Source organism: Meriones unguiculatus, chromosome 20, assembly GCF_030254825.1.
Source record: "Meriones unguiculatus strain TT.TT164.6M chromosome 20, Bangor_MerUng_6.1, whole genome shotgun sequence".
Lineage (NCBI taxonomy): Eukaryota > Metazoa > Chordata > Mammalia > Rodentia > Muridae > Meriones > Meriones unguiculatus.
In genome coordinates this window covers 12,376,533-12,396,597 of record NC_083367.1, presented here as the reverse complement: position 1 = coordinate 12,396,597, position 20,065 = coordinate 12,376,533, and the positions used below count along the sequence as shown (strand labels likewise).

Genomic DNA, 20,065 nt, shown 5'->3' with positions numbered 1-20,065 from the left:
AGGAAAATGGGACTAAAAATAAAAGTTTAAATTCAAACCGGGCCTGGTGGCACACACCTTCAGTTCTAGCACTCAGAAGGCAGAGGCAGGCAGATCTCTGAGTTCAAGACCATCATGATCTATATAGTTCCAAGGACAGCCAGGGCTGTATACTGAGACCATGCCTCAAAAATAAATAAATAAAGTAAGTTCAAGTTACACAATGATTTCTCTTCATTTGCACAAAATTAGAACTGAGTAATGAAGACTTTGCTAAATAGTCAAAGCTGGTTGTACAATCCAGCAGCCCAGCTGCAGAGGCTGAAGAAGACCTGTTGAGCCCAGACGTTCAAGGTCAGCTGGAGTGACATAAAGAGATCACACCTCAAAAAGTTGATTTTTAAACTTTTTATTAAATGAACCTAATATAAGCAATAAAACAGTAATGTCTATACATATATATGGTAAACATCATCTTAATTTTTAACAAAAGAGACCATTCTGCTCCCAGCATGACACCAAGTCATCAGCATACAAACATGCTTCTAAGTTGGCAGTTAACATCCCTGAAGTGTGTTGGTGGTAGTTATAAATGGTGTCCTACCAACAGAAAAACATAGTGTGCTTGATTACAAATATCACCCGGTCTGTGTTGAGCGCATGCTGCACTTTAATCATCACTGCAGTTCCATTGATTTTATGAATTCTGTTTCAGACAGAGTTGGCATATAACCCATACATAATAGTATTGCTGTGATATTTAGTCATTTTCTATTTAAGGATCCAAAATATACTAATGTTCACAAAATGACCCTTGGTAACTATTAATCAGCTTTTTATTTATACTCCTTCAAAAGCACTATATACAAGCCACACACACTAATCTCATCAGTTAACTAAAGACAGTAATTCAGGCTTACCATTACATAGAAGTCAAACTTGACTCAGAAAGCCAAAGCCTGCCTGCTCTACAAATCTCCAAGAGCTCAACTCCTAAAACCAAACAAAAACGTTTTAGTGCGGCCACTGGAGTTTGACCTGTTCATGGCCATGTTTGATCATAGACACGGACCTACAATGCATTAAGCTAACTCCCAAATCTAAGATACAAAACAAGTGTAAAGATACACTGCAATTCTAGTTGCAGACTCGAAAATTTCACCATTCAGACATCTTTAAGAGGTCACTGTCACACCCGGCTTGAGGCAGTAATTATCAGCATGTAACTAAAGAGTGCATTTATGACCAGGAATGATGGCCCTATGTCATAGGATTGTTTCTGCCTATCCCTCAAAGAATCACATGTTCTTGAAGTGATAGGCTTTTAAGGCACATTTCAACAAAAACCCAGTATATAACCAGCTTAAAAGTGGACACTCCACGCAGACATGGTTAATTTTATGTGGTTTACCAGGCAGGCAAGTGTCTTATCTTGAAACTAAAGTCTTATTAGAAAGTCAATTCTCTGTCTAGTCAAAGAGAAATACTTTGTAAAAAACTATTAAGAAACAGAGCTGGGGATGCTAGCTTGGGAGAGTGCTTGGCCCCACCCCCATGCAAAGCCCTGGGTTCAGCCCTTAGCACTGCACAAGCCAATCATGGTGGTGCATTCCTGTACTCCTAGCACTTAGGGGAAGTGGATGCAGAAGGTTCAGATATTGGAGATAATTCTTGGCCACTTGGCAAGTTTGAGGCCAGCCTACCTCAGACCCATCTCAAAAAAGCAAACTGATTCTCTCCAGTGTCCATGTGATGGTAGTGGGAAAAGGGGGGCAGTGTTAGACTCTTAAGAGCAGCCAACCCCCATCCAGCCATCAGGGAATAATCCTGAAAGTTAAGGAAAACAGAAACCTCCCTGGGACACCAGGCTCCTACCAAGTCATTGGGGTCTCTGTGTGGGAATCATAGGAGCCATGCCATTCCTAGAAATCTCCTTAATAAAGCAGAGATGGTTGGGAGGCTCACCTCTTACAGTCATCCACCTCCAGTTTCAAATGTCTAAGCCCTGTCCAGGCATGGCGGTGCTCGCCTTTGAGCCCAGCACTTGGGGAAGCAGAGACAGGTGAATTTCTGAGTTCAAGGACAGCGTGGTCTACACAGTGAGTTCCAGGACAGCCAGGAACACAGAGAGACACTGTCTCAAACAAAACTAAACCACCACCACCACCACCACCCCACCCCACACATACAATCACAGAACTTGGGGAAAGGAAGCAAGACAGGAAGACGACACTGAGAGAAGTGAGCTTCAGGGACAAGCTGCTTTAGACCCTAGAGATGTTCGAAAGAGCAGCTTTGCCATCCCTAGGAGACTACCTTAAAAGGAGTCTTTTCTAAAATGCCATGCATACCTGCCAGCGATAACCTTTGGATTAGGACTCTCAATTCCATACTGATCTAAAAAAAACATACACAGCTAACCAACTCTTTAGGCTACCCTTTCCCACTGGCCATAGGCTTCCTGCGCCCTGTCTTGCAGAGCAAGCTGGTGCAAGCAGAACTTAGCAGGAGCAGGTGGAGGCCAGGAGGTAGTCACAGGTGAAAGGGTGGTAGCAACTGGAGCCACCAAGGACTAAACTCCATGGTGAAGATGAAAGGTCTGCTCCACTCCTGTGGTCATGGGGCATTACAAACTGGTCCTGAACAAAGACTTCAAACTTAGCACAACACACCATTCCCAGGGGCCAGACACACACCAGGACACACGTATCACTGGTCTTTTGTTAGTCTGCATGGCCATCTGCCTACATCTGGGCAACCTCTCAGCCTCTTATTTTAGCCTCCTTGGCAGGTACAGAAGCACCTCCACAGTCCCCATCCCCAACCAATCCATGCTTTTTGTCTCAGTGTCCTCAAACAACATTCATATTTCTGGTTGGCACCATTGTAGAAATCTGGTCCCAAAGGTTCATTAGAATGACGCAGCAAAAAGAAATCACCCATTTGCATAAAGCACCTGCAAAGATGTATATCGAAGTAGGGCTTCATAAAGACCAGGTGAGCGGAGGGCATGGCCACAGGGATTCGCGCCGACAGGTACGCGTGGTACTAACATTTTTCTGCAAAATTCCTGCTATGTTTAGTTTTTTGGGGTTTTCAGTTTATTTTGGTTGAGACCTGTGTAGCCCTGGGTGTCCTGGAACTCACTCTGTAGACCAGACTGGCCTTGAACTCACAGAGATCCACCTGCTGGGATCAAAGGTGTGCACCACCACTGGCTGACTACAGAACTCCTGTTTCCACTTCTTATCAATAAAAGTTCTTATTGCTCTTACCTGGAGCTTCCAGCCCTGACCTGTTCCTGCTCCAATGAAAAATTATTTCCCCCTCAACAATTGGTAGCAGAGATTTCCAATTTACCAAAAAAAAAAAAAAAAAAAAAAAAAAAAAATCCTTAGCAGTAGATCTCTCTGGATTAGTTCCGACTACCATATGGATACAGTATGTACACACGTTCTTGATACCAAGTACAGAAAAGAGTTTAGAAAAGCCATCTTACCAAAGTTCATTTCAATGAGAAAAAAACGTGAAAAAGTGCAAAATATGTACAGGTATTGGCAGTTCTCACAAGAGATTTTTCTGACTATCAACATAAAAGTTTACATTTATGAAGTGAAAGTTCGGCGGATTTCACTTTATTGTTATTGTACAGGTTTTTGCTTCAAAGTGCTTATTTTATTTTAAAAAGAGTAGGTATTTTTCCCCAACAAATCTATGTCAGCATCCCAATCTTCCTGTAGTGCAGCGTAGCTTAGCAGCCTTGACCCCTGCGGTTCCCTATAGCAGCACTCTAGGGGTTCCGTTAGGAGCAGTTCCTTTCTTCTGCAGCTGGCTCTGGGTCTTTCGAGATTTCACCATTTTCATTCTCACCTCAAAAACTTCATGGATGGCCTTCCGGAAGCAGTGAAAATTATAATCAATAAGCCCTGCAGGAGAAGACAAAAACACTCTAAATGGCACTAGAAAACCATCTATCGTTCATGTCATCCATGGCCAGTAGGTGGCAGCAGAGGCGCGACCATCACCTATCAGGCCCAGGCCACAGGACCGGCGGTGGTCCGTCTTCTGAGGTAGCTGCTTCCAAAAGGGTGTTGCAGAAGTTTCCAGGCTATTTGTCACATTTCCAAAGGCGGTCAGGCTCAAAACGATTTGAAAAACCACTGGACAGCACTTACTTCTTTTAACTGTTCAGATTAAAAGGCTAATTGTAAATCAAGGGCTGACTAGATGGCTCAGCAGCTGTGTTTGCTATGCATCACCAAACAAATGGAGGTGGGAGGGGAGAATTAACTCCACACTCTCAAAAGTAGTAATAAAGATTTTCTTTTCAAAAAGGGCTGGCTTTACAAGCCTGACAGACACACATATGAGCTCAAGGCCAGCCAGCGCTACAAAGTTAGACCCCGTCTTAAAACAACAGAGAAAGCCACTACCATCCACGCATGCGTGCACACACATGAAACATGAGATGAAGGGCCAGGGGTGGTAGCACATATCCTTAATCCCAGCACTCCGGAGGCTGGGGCAGGCAGATCTTTGAGGCCAACCTGGTCTACAGATAGAGTTCCAAGAGAGCCAGGACTAAACAGAAACACTGTCTCTAAAACAAACAAACAAACAAACAAACACATAAGATGAAACTTTAAATGTGCACATTTTCCTACATTTCTTAGTCACAGCACTAAATTAGGTTTCTAATTAGTTTAGTATATTCTATGAAACCTATCACCAGAGAGTGTGTTTTAGGAAAAATTTACCAAAGATCTACATGATCAATTCCTACTTAAACTTAGTTCCACACAATCAGTTGTTAAAACTCATGGTGAAGATTAAAAGAGCAGCTGGATTTGTGCAGCATGAAGCATTTAGATTTAGAAACTCTGTAGCAGAAACCTAATGCTACTTTAACTGAGTGAGGCTAGATCCCCTAGGAACAGACAGACAACCGCCAGTGTCTGAGCAAGGAGGACCCCGTGGCATTTCTGTGTGACACTCCTGCTGGTGTGCACAGTTCATTCCAACTAGAACTTACAAGACCAAACGTCAAAAAGAAGCTGGATGACTTGATTACTTCATATTTTTGCAACTTTTCGGTTAATTATTAAATTGGATCAAAAAATGAACAAGTTCTCTAGCCTAGCTCAAATGTTCCTCAACTTTAGAATCCGATGCAGCTGGAGTTATACATCTATGTGGCTGGCCTTTGTTTTCCTTAGCTTTGAAAATCCACAGGAAGTGCCAACTAACAATAAATGTGGAAAGAGATTCATAATGTGAATGTGTGTACACACAGAGAAAGGACCCTAGCTAGACATCTTTAGGTTACAATAGTTACTTTTTTCTGTACCTTTTCTCCTCCATATCCCTACATGCTCTCCTTCAAATTCAGCCTCTTTTTTTCACTAATTGTTATGTCATGCATATATGCATATACTTACTTGGATGTTCCTAAACATAGGCTGCCCAGTCCATATGAGGCTACCACATGCCATGTTTTCAGGGCTTTCTGGCACTGGGCAACCAACTGCTGTGTTCTTCCCTGGGGAAAGACCAGCTCCCTACTTAATCATCTTAGTCCTGACACAAGCTTGCAGCGAAGCCAGCTATATTTCTGTATAATGAGAAAGTAGAACAAAATGCAGGCCTGTCCATCTTCATTTGTTGACGGGGGAAGCTCAGTACTGGAAACGGACAGAACCCACAGCATCACCTGTGAGAGACAAATTTCTACCACTGTACTGGCCAGGCCTGTCACCTATCTTCCCCAAGGAAGTAAATCCATAATCTAATAGATAATCTTCTTCCAGAAAGTGGAAATAAGGAACAAAGGTTATTAAAAGTTTTGAAGACAAATGATACAGAAGTCAGTTTGGTTAGGCATCAGGAAAATGCACAGCCTCACAAAGAGGCTGGAATTCAAAATTTAAATTAAAACCAACTTCCTAAAATAGGAAAATTCCGTATTGAGAAGAACATAGCAAACTGGATACATTAACCATATAGTCTAGAAAATGCTTTGTTACTCTTCACCGGAAGCCACCGAAACATGTCTACCCTTCTGAGCAGAGGAATCCTGCCAGTGCTGTGGTGGGTGGGGGCTGGGAGCAGGCGCCCACAGGAGGCTTCCCGGGCCTACTGGTCAGTCAGTCTACCCAAAAATGGGGAGCTCCAGTTCCAGTGAGGAACTCTGCCTCAAGGAAATAAGGCAGAAAATGATGGAAGACACCTGGCCTCTTCTGCTCTTAGGCACCTACATGTATGTAAGCATATGAAGATACCCCATACTACACACATATATAGCACATATAACACAAGAATACACCACATACAACATACTAATACACAACTTACAACACACATATACCACATATACCACATATAACTCAAGAATACACTACATACAATACACACATACACCACGAAGCCACACAGAAGTATACAAATTGACTTTGTTACAGTGAAACTAAATGTGGAGGAAGTGAAAAAACAAAACAAAACGAAGAACTATGAAACTGTTGTACAGCCAGTTTTGTTGCAAGTGAAGGGATGAAGTAAAGGGAGGAAAAGGGGGCAAGAAAAAAACCTCAGAAATATAACATAAGGCTTACCTCAGATGTGAAGTTTCACTTTGTTCCTTATGGTCTCATTTATTTACTTACTTATTTACTTGTTTGTTCTTTGAGACAGTGCTTCCCTATACAGCCTTGGCTGTTCTCACACTCACAGAGGTCCCCCTGCCTCTGCCTCCAGAGCTCTGGGATTAAAGGCCTGTGGCCAGCTGTGTTCCTTCACTTTAAAAGACCCTTATCATAAGCTTCACTGCTCACAGGGGAACAGAAGCCACTCCAGCATCAGTTACTGCTGCCCTGAACCGGCTCGCCTTTGCTCCGGGCTGTGGTTTAGCCCAGGTCTCAGAGCAGCTGGACAAGCTCTGAGTGCCCAACCTCCAACCCTGCCCTGTCAGCTGCACCCCGGCTACCTGTAAACAGCCTTTAGCCACGTGGTCGTCATTTAAAAAAAGAAAAAAAATCAGTTAATTGCTTTAGCTTAAAACATATATGCACACCCATCACCAACACCTGATTGGACCCTTACAAGACAGAGTCATTATGTATCCGTTACAGCCTTACTGTGTGGATCACTGCACCATCCTTGTTATGCAAGGACCTAAGAGTATGCGAATACTAAGCGGAAGCTAAACGCCATAAGTCGTTAGCGCTTCCTTAACCAGGAGAACAATGGTCACATGGCTCATGTAACGTGGTGCAGCAGGGAGGATTCTGGTTCTACTTCCACCTCATCCCGGCCATCGCTGCACACCAGACACCCAGTCAGACGGGGCATGCCTCCAGCCTGCCAGTCAAAGGCCAGGTAACTAAAGTCGAGCTTTGCAGACATGCTGCTGTTTACACACATTCAACAGGCACAGAGGCAGGGCGAGCTGAGGTTGTTCTTTTAAATCACACCAAAAATTACCTTTTCTTTCAAAGCTTTCCTCTCTGACAAAGCAAACGAGCGCCAAGAACTTTGTCACCTCTTTTAAATAAAGCACTGTTGTATTATTCAGCTTTATAATGGCTGTTGACTCCTTGTCATACGGGGCTCCTGCTCCGTCTTCTTTGAGACTAAATGGAGACAGAAACCAAAATGCATTTGACCTTCAAGAAAGAACTAGAAATTGCAACCCAGAGACAGACCCCCGCTTCAACACACAGAAGTCTATCACCCTGATAATAAGTCGTTTATACTTGCAGTGCCTTTGGGCACAGGCACAGAAAGTGACTCTGACAATCACTCTCTTACCAACCCAAGAGTGGTTACTGTGGCAAGCAGGCAACCCTCCAGGTGCCCAAGGGACACAAGTGGAGGAAGAGAACTCTCTCCTGCCATAGCGAAGGGCCTCCTGTCTTTACAGGACAGAACAGCAAGCCTGCCAAAAGCAAGCTCACACACTTCCAAAGAGAGTCCGGACAGACACACAAACGCTGGGCCTGACCTGGGCCCACGGAAACAGAAAACAGAATTAAGAGGCTGTGGATAAACTGGGCAGTGGTGGTGCACACACCTTTAATCCCAGCATGCAGGAGGCAGATTCAGGTAGAGCTCTGTGAGTTCAAGGCCAGCCTGGTCTACAGATAGCCCTGGGGGGTGGGAGTAGGGGGAAAAGAGGAGAAGGAAGAGGAGGAAGAGAAGAGAAGCAGCAGCAGCAGCTGTGACTATAGATCAGTGGTCCCACATTTATCTAGTACAGGTGAGGCCCTAGGTCCCAGTTCCGCAAAAAAAAAAAAGCGGTACCATGGGACTACTGGTGAAATTTTAGTATTGCATATATTTAGATGACAGAGTATGTTAGACATGCTAAATTTGCCTTATTTGATGATTAAACTATAGTCCTGCAAAAAAAAAAAAAAAGTCCTTGTTCTCAGAAAACAAAGAATCAACAGATCTGAAACTAATTTCCAAGCCATGCAGCTAAAACACAAATGATAGATGTGTATTAGAAAAATAAAAGCAAATATGTCCATGTGGTTAAAAAAACAGGTGTAGTTGAACTGGTTTTTTATAGAGTCAACATTTTCAGGTATGGTCTACAGAGAGCGCCTAACTGCCTTTTTACTATGTCTCAATTTCCTCATCTGTAAACTATCTTCACTTCTAAGTTTCCAACTGAAGAGATGAAATAATTTATCCTACGTTGGGAACATGCCAAATGCAGCTAACTGCTAATATCATAGCTTCAATGACCAAAACAGTACCCATTAAAGACACTACTGTGACTGGGTTTGATCCTTTCTTCACAAAGAAAGTGTCTTTGTACCTTTTCCCTTTACCTGAGACCGTGTAATTTTTCCAGTGCATTGCCCATATCCATGAACAAGTGACTCAACTGGAATTACACTAAGCCTTATCATTTCACCCAAAAATTACTGGGTAGTGAAGAGCTGACCACACTGAGTTCTGATCACACACTAGCTGCCAGAAAAGTCATCCAAGCCAGACAGATACTGGAGAAAGCTGGGCTGGCAAAAACAACAAACAAATCTTGACCAATGCTAACAACAGAGGTAAACCAGGAACTAAGATCCAAATATGATCAACATCATCAAAGCTGATGTTGCAAATCTTGCAAAGGCAAAAAGGGCTTTGGGTAGCAAACACAACGAAATGAAGCCTGACCTGTATTGTCAAGGACATGTGGGGATTTCAGCTTTGAAAAGTACCTTAAACTGGTATCTACATACTAAAAAGTAATTTAAGTTTCTATTACATAAGACGTTCAAGGCCAGCACAGGCAATATAACAAGACCTTATCTTAATAATAATAATAATAATAATAATAATAATAATAAAAGGACAGCCATTTAAAGTCCCCAGCACATAGCACTGCTACCCGGCTCTCTCGTTTTCTTTCGGATACTGGCCTGAGCATGTTTTCTGTGACACTGTGGGCTTTCTCGCTCTCTTTCTCTGAAGAACCCCTCCCCTCTGCCATGCAGCTATTTGCTGACTTTCATAGCAGAGCATGGCAGGCTCCCTGAACCCTAATTCAAAGAGGCATATCCCTCTTGTCATCTCTTTCCTATTGGCAGTTGACAAAACTTATAGCATGCATGCCCTGCTTTACTTTCAAACTCTAAAAAAATACGGAAATTAGTTTTGAAAGTATCAATGTATCAATGAACCCACTATAACCCACTATTCAAACCACCTCCTTCCACTAGGGTTTGAACTTAAGAACCTGTGCATGCCTCGACCACAGGGAGGGGCACTATTAGGAGGTGTGGCCTTCTGGAGGAGGCAGGCACTGTGGAGGTGGGCTTTCAGGTCTTCAGTGTGGCACAGTCTCCTTCCGCTCCCTGCAGCTGGAGAGGTAGAAAGAACTCTCAGCTCCTTCTCCGGCACCACGTGGCCTGCACGCTGCCATGCTCCCCACCATGACAAGAATGGACAGAACCTCTGAAACCGTAAGCCAGCCCCAGTTAAACGCTTTCCTTTGTAAGAGTTGAGGTGGTCACGGTGTCTCTTCGCAGCAATAGAACCCTAGGGCACGTGTTTAAAAAATTCTTAAATTCTACAACATGATTTTCAGATGGGATTTATTTATTTTGAGATGGGATCTTGCTTTGCTACCTGCATGACTTTGAACACTCCCTCTTCATGCCAAACTCCCTCTTTAGCCAAACTCCATAGCTGGGATCACAGGAATGCACTGCATACTGCGCTTAACTATTTTTAACACAGAATTTCTCCTACTGAGTAATTCTCTAAGAGAAATAAATGAAAACACTTGAATTCTTTACCTACCAAAGAAGAAAGGCTATTACATCTTTTTCAAGTAAATATATTGAATATAGATATTCCAAATTCTGCTTATTACTAAGTGACAATTAGTAGCATGGGTAAATTCTCAGATGATGTTACATGGAAAAAATGGCAAAACATAGAACTATAGTGACCCCATTATCCTGAAAATTACAAGCAGAAATAAAAATAAAATCTATAAAAACATAAACAGTGCGGGCTAAAGAGATGATTCAGCAGTTCTGAACACTTGTTGATCTTTCAGAGGACTGAAGTTTGAAACTCCAGTTCCAGGGGACTCAACGCACTCTTCTGAACTCTGAGGTACCAGGCATGCCTATGGTGCATACACATACATGCAGACAAAACAAAGTTTCTAAACGCACAATGGTGGCTGTGTCTGAACAGTGAGGTTCTGTGGACTTCCTGGCTTTCGTTTTTAGTTTAGCCCTAGCCCAGGCTTCAGGCAGGTCAGGCTAGTGCCCCCTCATGGAGCTCCCAAGCTAGCTCACATTTTTTTGCTTGTCATAGGTAGGTATTGCTTCTGCAATCACAACAAAGTAAAGCAGCAAACAAAATACAAGAAGCCAAAAAATATTGCCAGTAGAAATTTGTGAAGATTTGTAACTAAAATTGTTGTACAACACACCTTTCATCTATAAGCAATGAAGACACATGAAGGTGGAATATGTGTATGTACATGTGTGCATACATGCATACACGAGCATGTGAGTGGGGATGCTTATGTGTGTGCTGAGCTCTGCAGAACCCTCAGCTGAGAAAGGGCACAGACCACCCGATTCCTGTCTCAGGACCACCTGCTTCCTGGCTTGCTCACAGGGCCCTCATTCCATCTCTACCCACATCCCAGGTCCCCCTGCCGGGTACCTGAGCTGGCTCACAGCTGCTCCCTTAAGCGGAGTGTCTTAGTCTGCGTAACTGCCGCTGCAGGGAATACCATGACCAGAGCACCTTACGGAGGAAAGGGTTTATTTGGCTTGCACTTCCATCTCACTATTCATCATCAAAGAAGTCAGGACAGGGACTCAAACAGGGCTGGGCTCCCCGCACCAAACACTAATTAAGAAAATGCCCTACAAGTTTGCCTACAGCTCATCTTCTGAAGGCATTTCCTCAGCCGAGTCAAGTCCGCGTAAAACTAGCCAGCACAACGTGGAAACTAGAGCCCACACGCCACAGGATCCAACCCAGTTCTTACCAACTTCTGTGGGTTCTCAGAACGCCAACACTCCACTCTAGAAAGACCAGCATCCTCTCTCCTCACATTTGTTTTAGCTAGGTAAAAGTAACCCTGATTAACACCACTTACCCAAACAGCTCACCACTTCTGCCTAATTACCATAGGGCACAATAAGGATGATCATGCACGGCATTAAAAATGTACCAGGTATTTTACCATAGCAGCTGTGACTGTAACCAGACTTACACACGGGATAGTAATCTTGAGAAACACTACTTCTAGAGATAGATGTCCATGTCTGAGGACAACAGTAAAGCACGGCAAGCACAGTTTATCCAGGCCCCAGCAGGGTAGGAGCATCAGGAGCCTGCTAACATTCTTTCATTCTCACCACGGTCTCAGGAGCTAAGTGCACTATGCGAACAGATGACTTTGCATGAGCACGCCTTAGTAACAGAGTCAACAGAAAATCAGATGGTGGAAGACAGAAACGGCTAAGCCTGAAACTTCTAGAAGCTGACAGAGCACAGTGTCAGGTGGTGTGAGGCAGTGAGAAGAGAGGGTGAAAATACAGGGCCTGGGAGGACAGCTAGCACCATGCTGGCAACATCAGATGACAGCTCGCTCCCACTCCAACTGTACAAACTTGCTCAGCAGACTTCACGCGTGCACAGTGTTTCTATCTTTAGTAATAGAACTGTCTCCACTCTCTAATACTATTCTAAGCATCTGGGAAGTTTTAGTTTCTTTAATGTTAAGGCCATAATAAACACAAACTGGCAGACGTCATTTGCCGAGTTTTATAATTCTCTGCCACCCAGACAATCAAAATCAAATTTAAAAAAATACTGAGCAGGAGTCAGGCGTGGTGGCACACACCTGTAACCCCAGCACTCAGGGAGAAAGAGGCAGGTGGATTGCTGTGAGTTCAAGGCCACACTGGTCTACAAAGTGAGCCCAGTAAGGCTACACAGAGAAACCCTCTCTTGAAGGAGAAAAAAAAAGTATAGGGAAAGGGTAATCAGAATATTGTCTGAAAAATAAAATTGCTTCAATTACAATAAGAGGGACAGTTTTGCTTACCCATAAATACACGAAATGTCAATCACCACATCTATCATGTCGCAGCAGAGCTCGTAGGTCTGCATATCCACCGGAGCGCTGTCAGTTGCAATGTAAATCTTACTGACCACATCAAACAGAAAAGCTTTTTCAATTCCAGAATTCTGAGGGGGAGGGAGAAAGACATGCTTTAAAGTAACAGATCACTTACTCCACCAGTTAGGGTGGGGGGCACTGAGGACAGGAACAAGAGCATGGAGGGTGGGATGGGCTGAAGCATAACAGGTGCCTCTATGAACCTGTCACGGGGAAGCCTTCTGATTTACACAGCCAGTAGGCAACACTCTTATAATACAGTGATTTTCCCTGAAATCTAAAGGAAGTATATGGCACCCCCAATGTCATACATATAAATAAGCAAAAATGACAAGGGATTCCAGTTGTGCCATTTTACTGTGATTTAAACTTTACTGTCATAAATTTATGATGAACCTGAGAAAGAACTAGCCTACATTATTTGTCTTAGGGAAACCACTTGGGCTCTGTTTCCTCACCAAGCTCATCACTCAGGCAGTGTTGAACCTGTGGGTAGACAGATGCAGACTTCACTGGCAGAACCAAGGGGTTTTAAGGAAGTCTTCTTACATTTATGTATGTATTTTCATGTTGCTGGGGTGGTTAGGACTTGCAACAGAACATATGTGAGGGTCAGAGGACCACTTTCAGGAAGGAGTTGGTTTCCTTTGTACCATGTGGTCCCACAGACAGGACTCTGACGGCCTGGCAGCAAGTGCCCCGCTGGGCCACCTTGCTCCGGCCCTAAGGCAAGGCTCCATCAACACCGAGGCTGGCCTCCCACTTGGACAGACACTCCAAGTGCACAGGGGAAACATACATTTTCAGAGTTAAAATGTACAGGGTCTAGGTTAAGAGCACTGGCTGCTCTTCCAAAGGTCCTGAGTTCAATTCCCAGCAACCACATGGTGACTCACAACCATCTATAACGAGATCTGGTGCCCTCTTCTGCTGTGCAGGTGTACATGCAGACAGAACACTGTATACATGATAAATAAATCATAAAAACAAAATTTACAGGGTCTGAAAAACAAGTAGGAGTGACCTTCAAGAGTGATACTAAAGAGGCCCTGAAATGCAGGCAGGCATGAAAAATTACATTTTACCCTTGCCAGGTTGCTCTCAAATTCCTCGAGTTTGGAACACAAACTGCTTACCGAGATGAAGATGTTTAGCAGATTCTCCAGTGTTGGGAGCTGTGGGATCAGTTTCTGAACCACTTTACTAAAGGCTTCAAAGATTGAATGATCATATATGCTTGTCAGATAAAAGCTGAAAGAGAAGGCAACAAGCGTTTTGCCAGGCTCCCTCTGAGCAGTTGCCTTAGGCTCTGTCACCAACACTAGTAATCTGTACAATTTTAACACACAAGCACTAGCCTCTTCAGATTTCATGACTGGCAGGCAGCCTCCTCCCTCCCTCGTGACAGAACCGCGCCCATTCTCCCTGCCCAGCAAGCTTCAGAGTTTGGCCATCCTTGTACATGTGAGTGCCCTTTCATGCGGCAGGAGGCTCTGTCCTTGCCATCTCTATGCAAACCTCTACTGCACAATTAGTAGCTTTTAAATCATTGATACTGAAGCATATCTTTTTTCTTCTTCCAGTTTGCAAAACCAATGATGCATGCACTATCTACTCCACAAAAGAGATGAAAGAAACTTTCCCCTGAGCTCCTATCCTAACCATTTTAAGCCTTGTCTGTTTGTGGTTATAAATACCATCCCATTAGCAAAAACTATTATTTAGCACCAGTTAGCATCCTGGGTTAGAGTCATGGATTTTACTGTGGTTTTCAGATGAGGTGAGAAGTTTAGCTTTTGACAACTTGTTGGCTACAAAAGTAAAACAAACACTACTTTCACCAAAAGTGAGCATTTAGCAAGCGCAAAACCTCTCTGACCACATCCGAGCACAAAACAGGTAAACAAGTAAACAAGTAAATTACCATCCATGTCGCCATGCCCAGCCAGCCCACACCTAGCCAACCTTGGTGACAAAACCCAAGCACACTTGCTCCAACCTTTCTTAGCACCCGGACCCCAAGGAGTAGCGGCTCTTACCTCAGGTGAATTTTTTCTAATCCAGCATCCGCAAGGTCATCATTTGCCCTCTGGTGAATATCTCTTTGGGTTTCAATTTTGTGATCATCTGACAGACCATCCACTTTATGAATAAACACCTCGAAGTTTATATCAGTATTCACCTTGTAGGCTCTGGTCACTGTGAGGTGGAGCCTGGCCAGCGCTTCCATATAGTCATCCTAGAACAGAGTTCATGCCTTCAGCTTTGTTTCCAGAACCTTCCATACACACGCAACCTTGGAACACATAGCTCTAATCTCACAAAAAAATTCTCACCTCACAGACTTTAAGGGCACAAACCTAAGTTTGTTAACCCAGAGACGAGAAGCTAAGAAAATACAGCTGGTTTGTGTAGTCATAGTGTAGGCTGCTGATAGCCATAAACCTAAGAGCTGGAATTCCAGGAAAAGAAACTAGACCAACACCTAGGTCCTCCCTGGGACATGATGCCTCCCGGCTTCCTAGGACTCCTAGGGACTAGGATGGGGACTGATCCAAGTGAGCAAACCTGGCTGCAGCCCTCCTGCTGGCTTTCGTAACTAAGTCAGCTGGCCATGCTTGTCTGTCTGCTCTCCGGGGTTGTGTGGTGCCACACTGGCGTGCCACCCTGTGGTGTGGAGTCTTCCTCGGGGATAGAGCCTCCACCTCTGGCCCTGCACAGGGAGTTTGAGACTCCTGGTCTAGAGCACCACAATACTATTTTCTTCTCCTTCTTACCTCTATATAATAAAATAATAAACACCTGTGCATATATCTGTTTAGAAATCAAACTATCAGCATCAAGAATTGTGGCTTACACTTATAATCCTAGTGGTGGGAAGACCAAGGCAGGAAGATTGCTGTGAATTACAGGCCAACCTGGGATATTCTTTTAAATTCTATCTCAAAACAAACAAGTGAAAAAAAAATAGCTCTGGGGATGTAGCTCAGTGGTAGCCTTTGACTAGTATTCATGGGACTCTGGGTTTGAGTGCCAATGCTATTTAAAAACAGAAAGATCTTGGGCTTGTCTGTTCTTCCAAAGGTCCTGAGTTCAATTCCCAGCAACCACATGGTAGCTCACAACCATCCATACTGGGATCTAATGCCATGTAGATATACATGCAGATAGAGCACTCATATACATAAAAATGAATAAATTATTTTTAAAAATTAAAAAAATACATATCTTTTAAATATGAAAAAGATGCCAAGCAATGGTGGCACATGACTTTAATAACAATGTCTGGGAAGGTAGAGGCAGGCGAATACCTCTGAGTTCAAGGCCACCTGTTCTACAGGGTGAGTTCCAGGACAGCCAGGGCTACACAGAAGAGAAGCCCTGTCTCAAAAAACAAACAAACAAAAAGAGAGGAAGAAAAAGAAAATACGCTGAGTGATCAATATCAAAGCCCCTCTGTCCTCTTCCCCACAGCCCCAGTAAGTGCCAGATGAGCACACCTATCACACTGGTCCCTCTGCACTGCAATCAACACATGTATTCCAACAGCATTTACACTGTTTAAAAAGTTAAGAGAAGACGGGCATGGTGGCCCATGCATTTAATCCCAGCACTCAGGAAACAGAAGCAGGCGGGCATCTGTGAGTCTGAGGCCAGCCTGGTCTAGGTTTACAAAGCAAGCCAAGAACAGCCAAGGCAACACAGAGAAACCCTATCTTAAAACAAAAACAAAACAAAACAAAACAAAAAAAACCCATGTTTAGAGAAACAACATACTGGAGTTACTCTTGTTTGGGGCCATCCCATACATAAGGCAGGAACATGATGGCAGCCAAGATAAAAGTCTTTGAGATGATCAACTGTAGGCTCCAACTTCTGTACAAAGGAAAGCCCGTGCTGGGCTACAAGCAGCCAGGGCAGAGGACGCTGGCACCCAGCTCTGAGGACGTCTGAAATAGAACACTGTGCTGTTTGGGCCAAAGCTGATGTCCCTCTCTACAGCAGCCCTAATACCGAATCAGGCACACCAGGCTGGAAATTCTACACAACACGCATAGCGGCAATTGCTGGCCCGTGCGATATGATTAGTACACCAGAACAGACCAAGGAAGAGTGAACCAGAAAGCCTTTCTTTTATTAAAACTTTGCAAAGCTGGTCTTAAAAACAAGAACTATAGAAACATCAAGATCCCTTCAAGCCCAAGTCCATATGTTAAGGAAAGGAATGACCCCGTCAGGCTGACCTCTGACCTCCTTCATTACAGCATGTGCCCTGAATAAACAAATATATATACATATGAAATCAAGCTGCATATATGTCTTTTTCATTCAGGATTATGCCTGGGAGACTCATTCTGAAATTTTGCTTTATTGATGGCCAATCACATGTCACATGTATGACCTATTGATGGAAATTGCAAACATGTTCAATGACCTGTCAGTACAGGATAAGTCTCAATAACATACAGCTTGCCCCAAAGGCTGCTGGGAGGCCACAGGTGTGAAGTCCATGAGCCGGTGTGCACTGCCTTCTGCTTCAGGCAGACTGTCAGAACATCTGGTTACTCAGATCTCTGTATTACTCCTAATTTGAAAGGTGTAGACAGGTTTTATTTTTATAGAAAAAAAATTTTAGTTAAAAATAAATAAATAAGGGGGCTGGAGAGATGGCTCAGAGGTTAAGAGCCCTGGATGCTCTTCCAGAGGTCCTGAGTTCAAGTCCCAGCAACCACACAGTGGCTCACAACCATCTGTTATGGGATCTGATGGTCTCTTTGGTGTGTATGTTAAGGCAGATTACTCATATACAAAGGAAGAAAAGAAGAAAAGAAGGAAGGGAGGAAGGGAGGAAGGAAGGAAGGAAGGAAGGAAGGGAGGGAGGAAGGAAGGACGGGCAAGCACATGCCTTTAATCCCAGCACTTGGAAGACAGAGACAGGTGAATCTCTGTGAGTTCCAGGTCACAGAATGAGTCCCAGGACAATCAAAACTACACAGTGAGATCTCGTTTCAAACAACAACATACACACACACACACACACACACACACACACACACACACAGCGAAAGAGTGACATCTGTAGGAAGGACTCTAAAGGACTTTTTAACATCTACCCAATTATCCCTACCTCTGTTATGACTCTAAACCTGGAAAATACACAAAGTCCAGATAGCAAACAATGAGGGTTGTTTGTTTCTGTGGGATGCAATTTGTATTTTGCATTTGTTTATTCTCCAGACTTCATCAAGTAAGAATGAAGCCTTAGTCTGTAAATGCGTTAAGATATTAAACATAGGAACTGGAAGCTAAGAGACAAAAATAACAAGGAGTCCTTTCCTGTCCTCCTGTTCTGAACAGTGCTTAACAAAGGAGCACAGCAGGGAGCAGGCTAGGGGCTGAGCACTGCAATCACTGCAGGCACTACCCAGTAGCTCCCAGCACATACATCAAGGTCTAGAAAGGGGATAACCCGCAGGATAAGAACCACACCTGTGGTTGCCTGGGTCTGCACACTGGAGGCACCGCCCCAGGATGCCTCTGAGGGGGAAGATTCCTGTCTTTGTGTGCAGTGGTTATGGGAGACAAATTTGTAACAAAGTGTATACTTAAAAGGAGTACATTCTATTGCAGGGGAATTATGTCTCAAACAGGTTGGGCTTATATTGTCTTCTTTCTTTCCACTTATTTATTTGTTTGTTTGTTTATGGTTTTTACAAGACAGTGTTTCTTTGTGTAGTAGCTCTGGCTGTCCTAGAACAAACTCCCTTTGTAGATCAGGCTGGCCTCAAACTCACAAGAGATCCACCTGCCTCTGCCTCCCCAGTGTTGTGATTAAAGGTGTGCACCACACTTGGCTTCCACTAACAGATGAAATTGTTTATAGCCTTAATGACTGAAAATGAGCCACTGGAGGAGGCTGCAGAGATGGCTCAGCAGTTAGAGCATATACTGCTCCTGCAGAGGACTCAGGTTCGATTCCCATCACCCAATGGGGCAGCTCATCACCACCTGTAACTTCAGAACCAGGGGACCTGGCATCCTCTTTGACCTCCTTTGGTCACCTGCATTCATGTACACATACACACACATAACCATAAATAAATAAATAAATAAATAAATAAATAAATAAATAAATAAATGAGAGGGGCTGGGAGAGTGGTTCCTTGGCAGAGTATCCATACTTTCCTTAAATGACCCTAAAAACAACAAATACCACTAAAAGGAAGAAAATGTGCAGTACAATAATACAAGCCTGTGATCCTAGCTATCCAGCCAGGCAAGGTACAAGATCACAAGTTTGCAGCCAGCCTGGTCAATTTAGTGAGCCTTTATCTCACAAAAACAACTGTAAAGGCTCAAGAGAGTGGCACTGTGGCAGAGCACTTGCCTAGCATACACAAGGCTCTGGGTTCACCACAAGTACCATAATTACCAGAACAGAAGATTACAGATGCTTTCCCACCATTATGTCTGTCTATGTGTCTTTCTTCTCTTTCTTTCTTCTCTTTCTTTCTTTCTTTCTTTCTCTCTTTCCTTCCATGTGTGAATCCGCTGTATGTGTGTGCAGTGTATGTGCACACACTCATGCATGTGTGCATACACTCTTGTGCCATCACTCTGATTTTGTGACAGAGTCTCTTGCCGAGTCTGGAGCTATGGTGACAGCTAGCAAAGCCCAGCAAGCTCCCTGTCTCTGCTCCATCCTACAGTGCCGGCCTTCCCAGCCTGGGTATGGCATCTGGTCTCAGGAGTGGGGAGAAAGCAAGATGCTCTAAGAGGCTATGGTGGGATGGCTGCTGTGAGTTCAAGTCCAGCCTGGCTATGACTTCTAGGACAGCCTGAGCAACAGCCCAAGACCCTGTCTCAAAGATAAAAAAGGCAGGGAAAGAGTCAAAAAGGAGGGAAGAAGAAAGAGAGAAGGAAAGAAAGGAAAAGGAGGATCTTTCTCAAATTTTTTTCTTTCCTGTGACCTGCAGTAAACTAAAAGAACAACCAACAAAGAAAAAGCAAAAACACATTTACTAGCCTAACCTAAAAGCCTACTCTTATGTTTAGATACAATTGCGTTTCTGAAAATAAGCTGCTCTGGGCTAGAAAGAAGGCTGGGTTGTTAAGAGCACCTGCTGCTTTCACAGGACCAGCACCTACAGGAGGCAACTCACAAGCCCCTACAACTCTGCTTCCAGGAGAGTAAACGTCTCTGGCTGCTGCAAGAATCTGTCCTCATATGCACAGACCCACACCCTGAGACACATGTACACGTGACTAAAAATAAAATAATAAAAAGCAAAAATAAATAACTATACCTATTTGGAGCTAAATCACAGCCATACCGTAAATGCCTCAGACAGATTTGCACTGGAGCTGCTACAAAGCACAGCGTGGTGTCTGAGGATTTACTAAGCCATCACCCTGAAATGATCT

The 20,065-nt window shown here is 43.8% G+C and overlaps 1 protein-coding gene across 2 annotated transcripts in view; it reads right to left on the bottom strand.

Moving 5' to 3' along the window:
* Positions 1–372: 372 nt before the first annotated feature.
* The window catches only part of Rragd (Ras related GTP binding D), a 31,670-nt gene continuing 11,977 nt past the window's right edge, over positions 373–20,065 (bottom strand). The window contains exons 3-7 of one of the 2 annotated variants that reach the window (XM_021634856.2): positions 14,680–14,879; positions 13,777–13,891; positions 12,566–12,708; positions 7,456–7,604; positions 373–3,905 (exon numbers count right to left, since the gene is read on the bottom strand). In XM_021634856.2, the coding sequence (XP_021490531.1) occupies positions 3,757–3,905; positions 7,456–7,604; positions 12,566–12,708; positions 13,777–13,891; positions 14,680–14,879 (756 nt within the window). In that variant the 3' untranslated portion in view covers positions 373–3,756. The remainder of the gene's footprint in view (positions 3,906–7,455; positions 7,605–12,565; positions 12,709–13,776; positions 13,892–14,679; positions 14,880–20,065) is intronic. The other variant, XM_021634857.2, reaches the window with a different exon arrangement.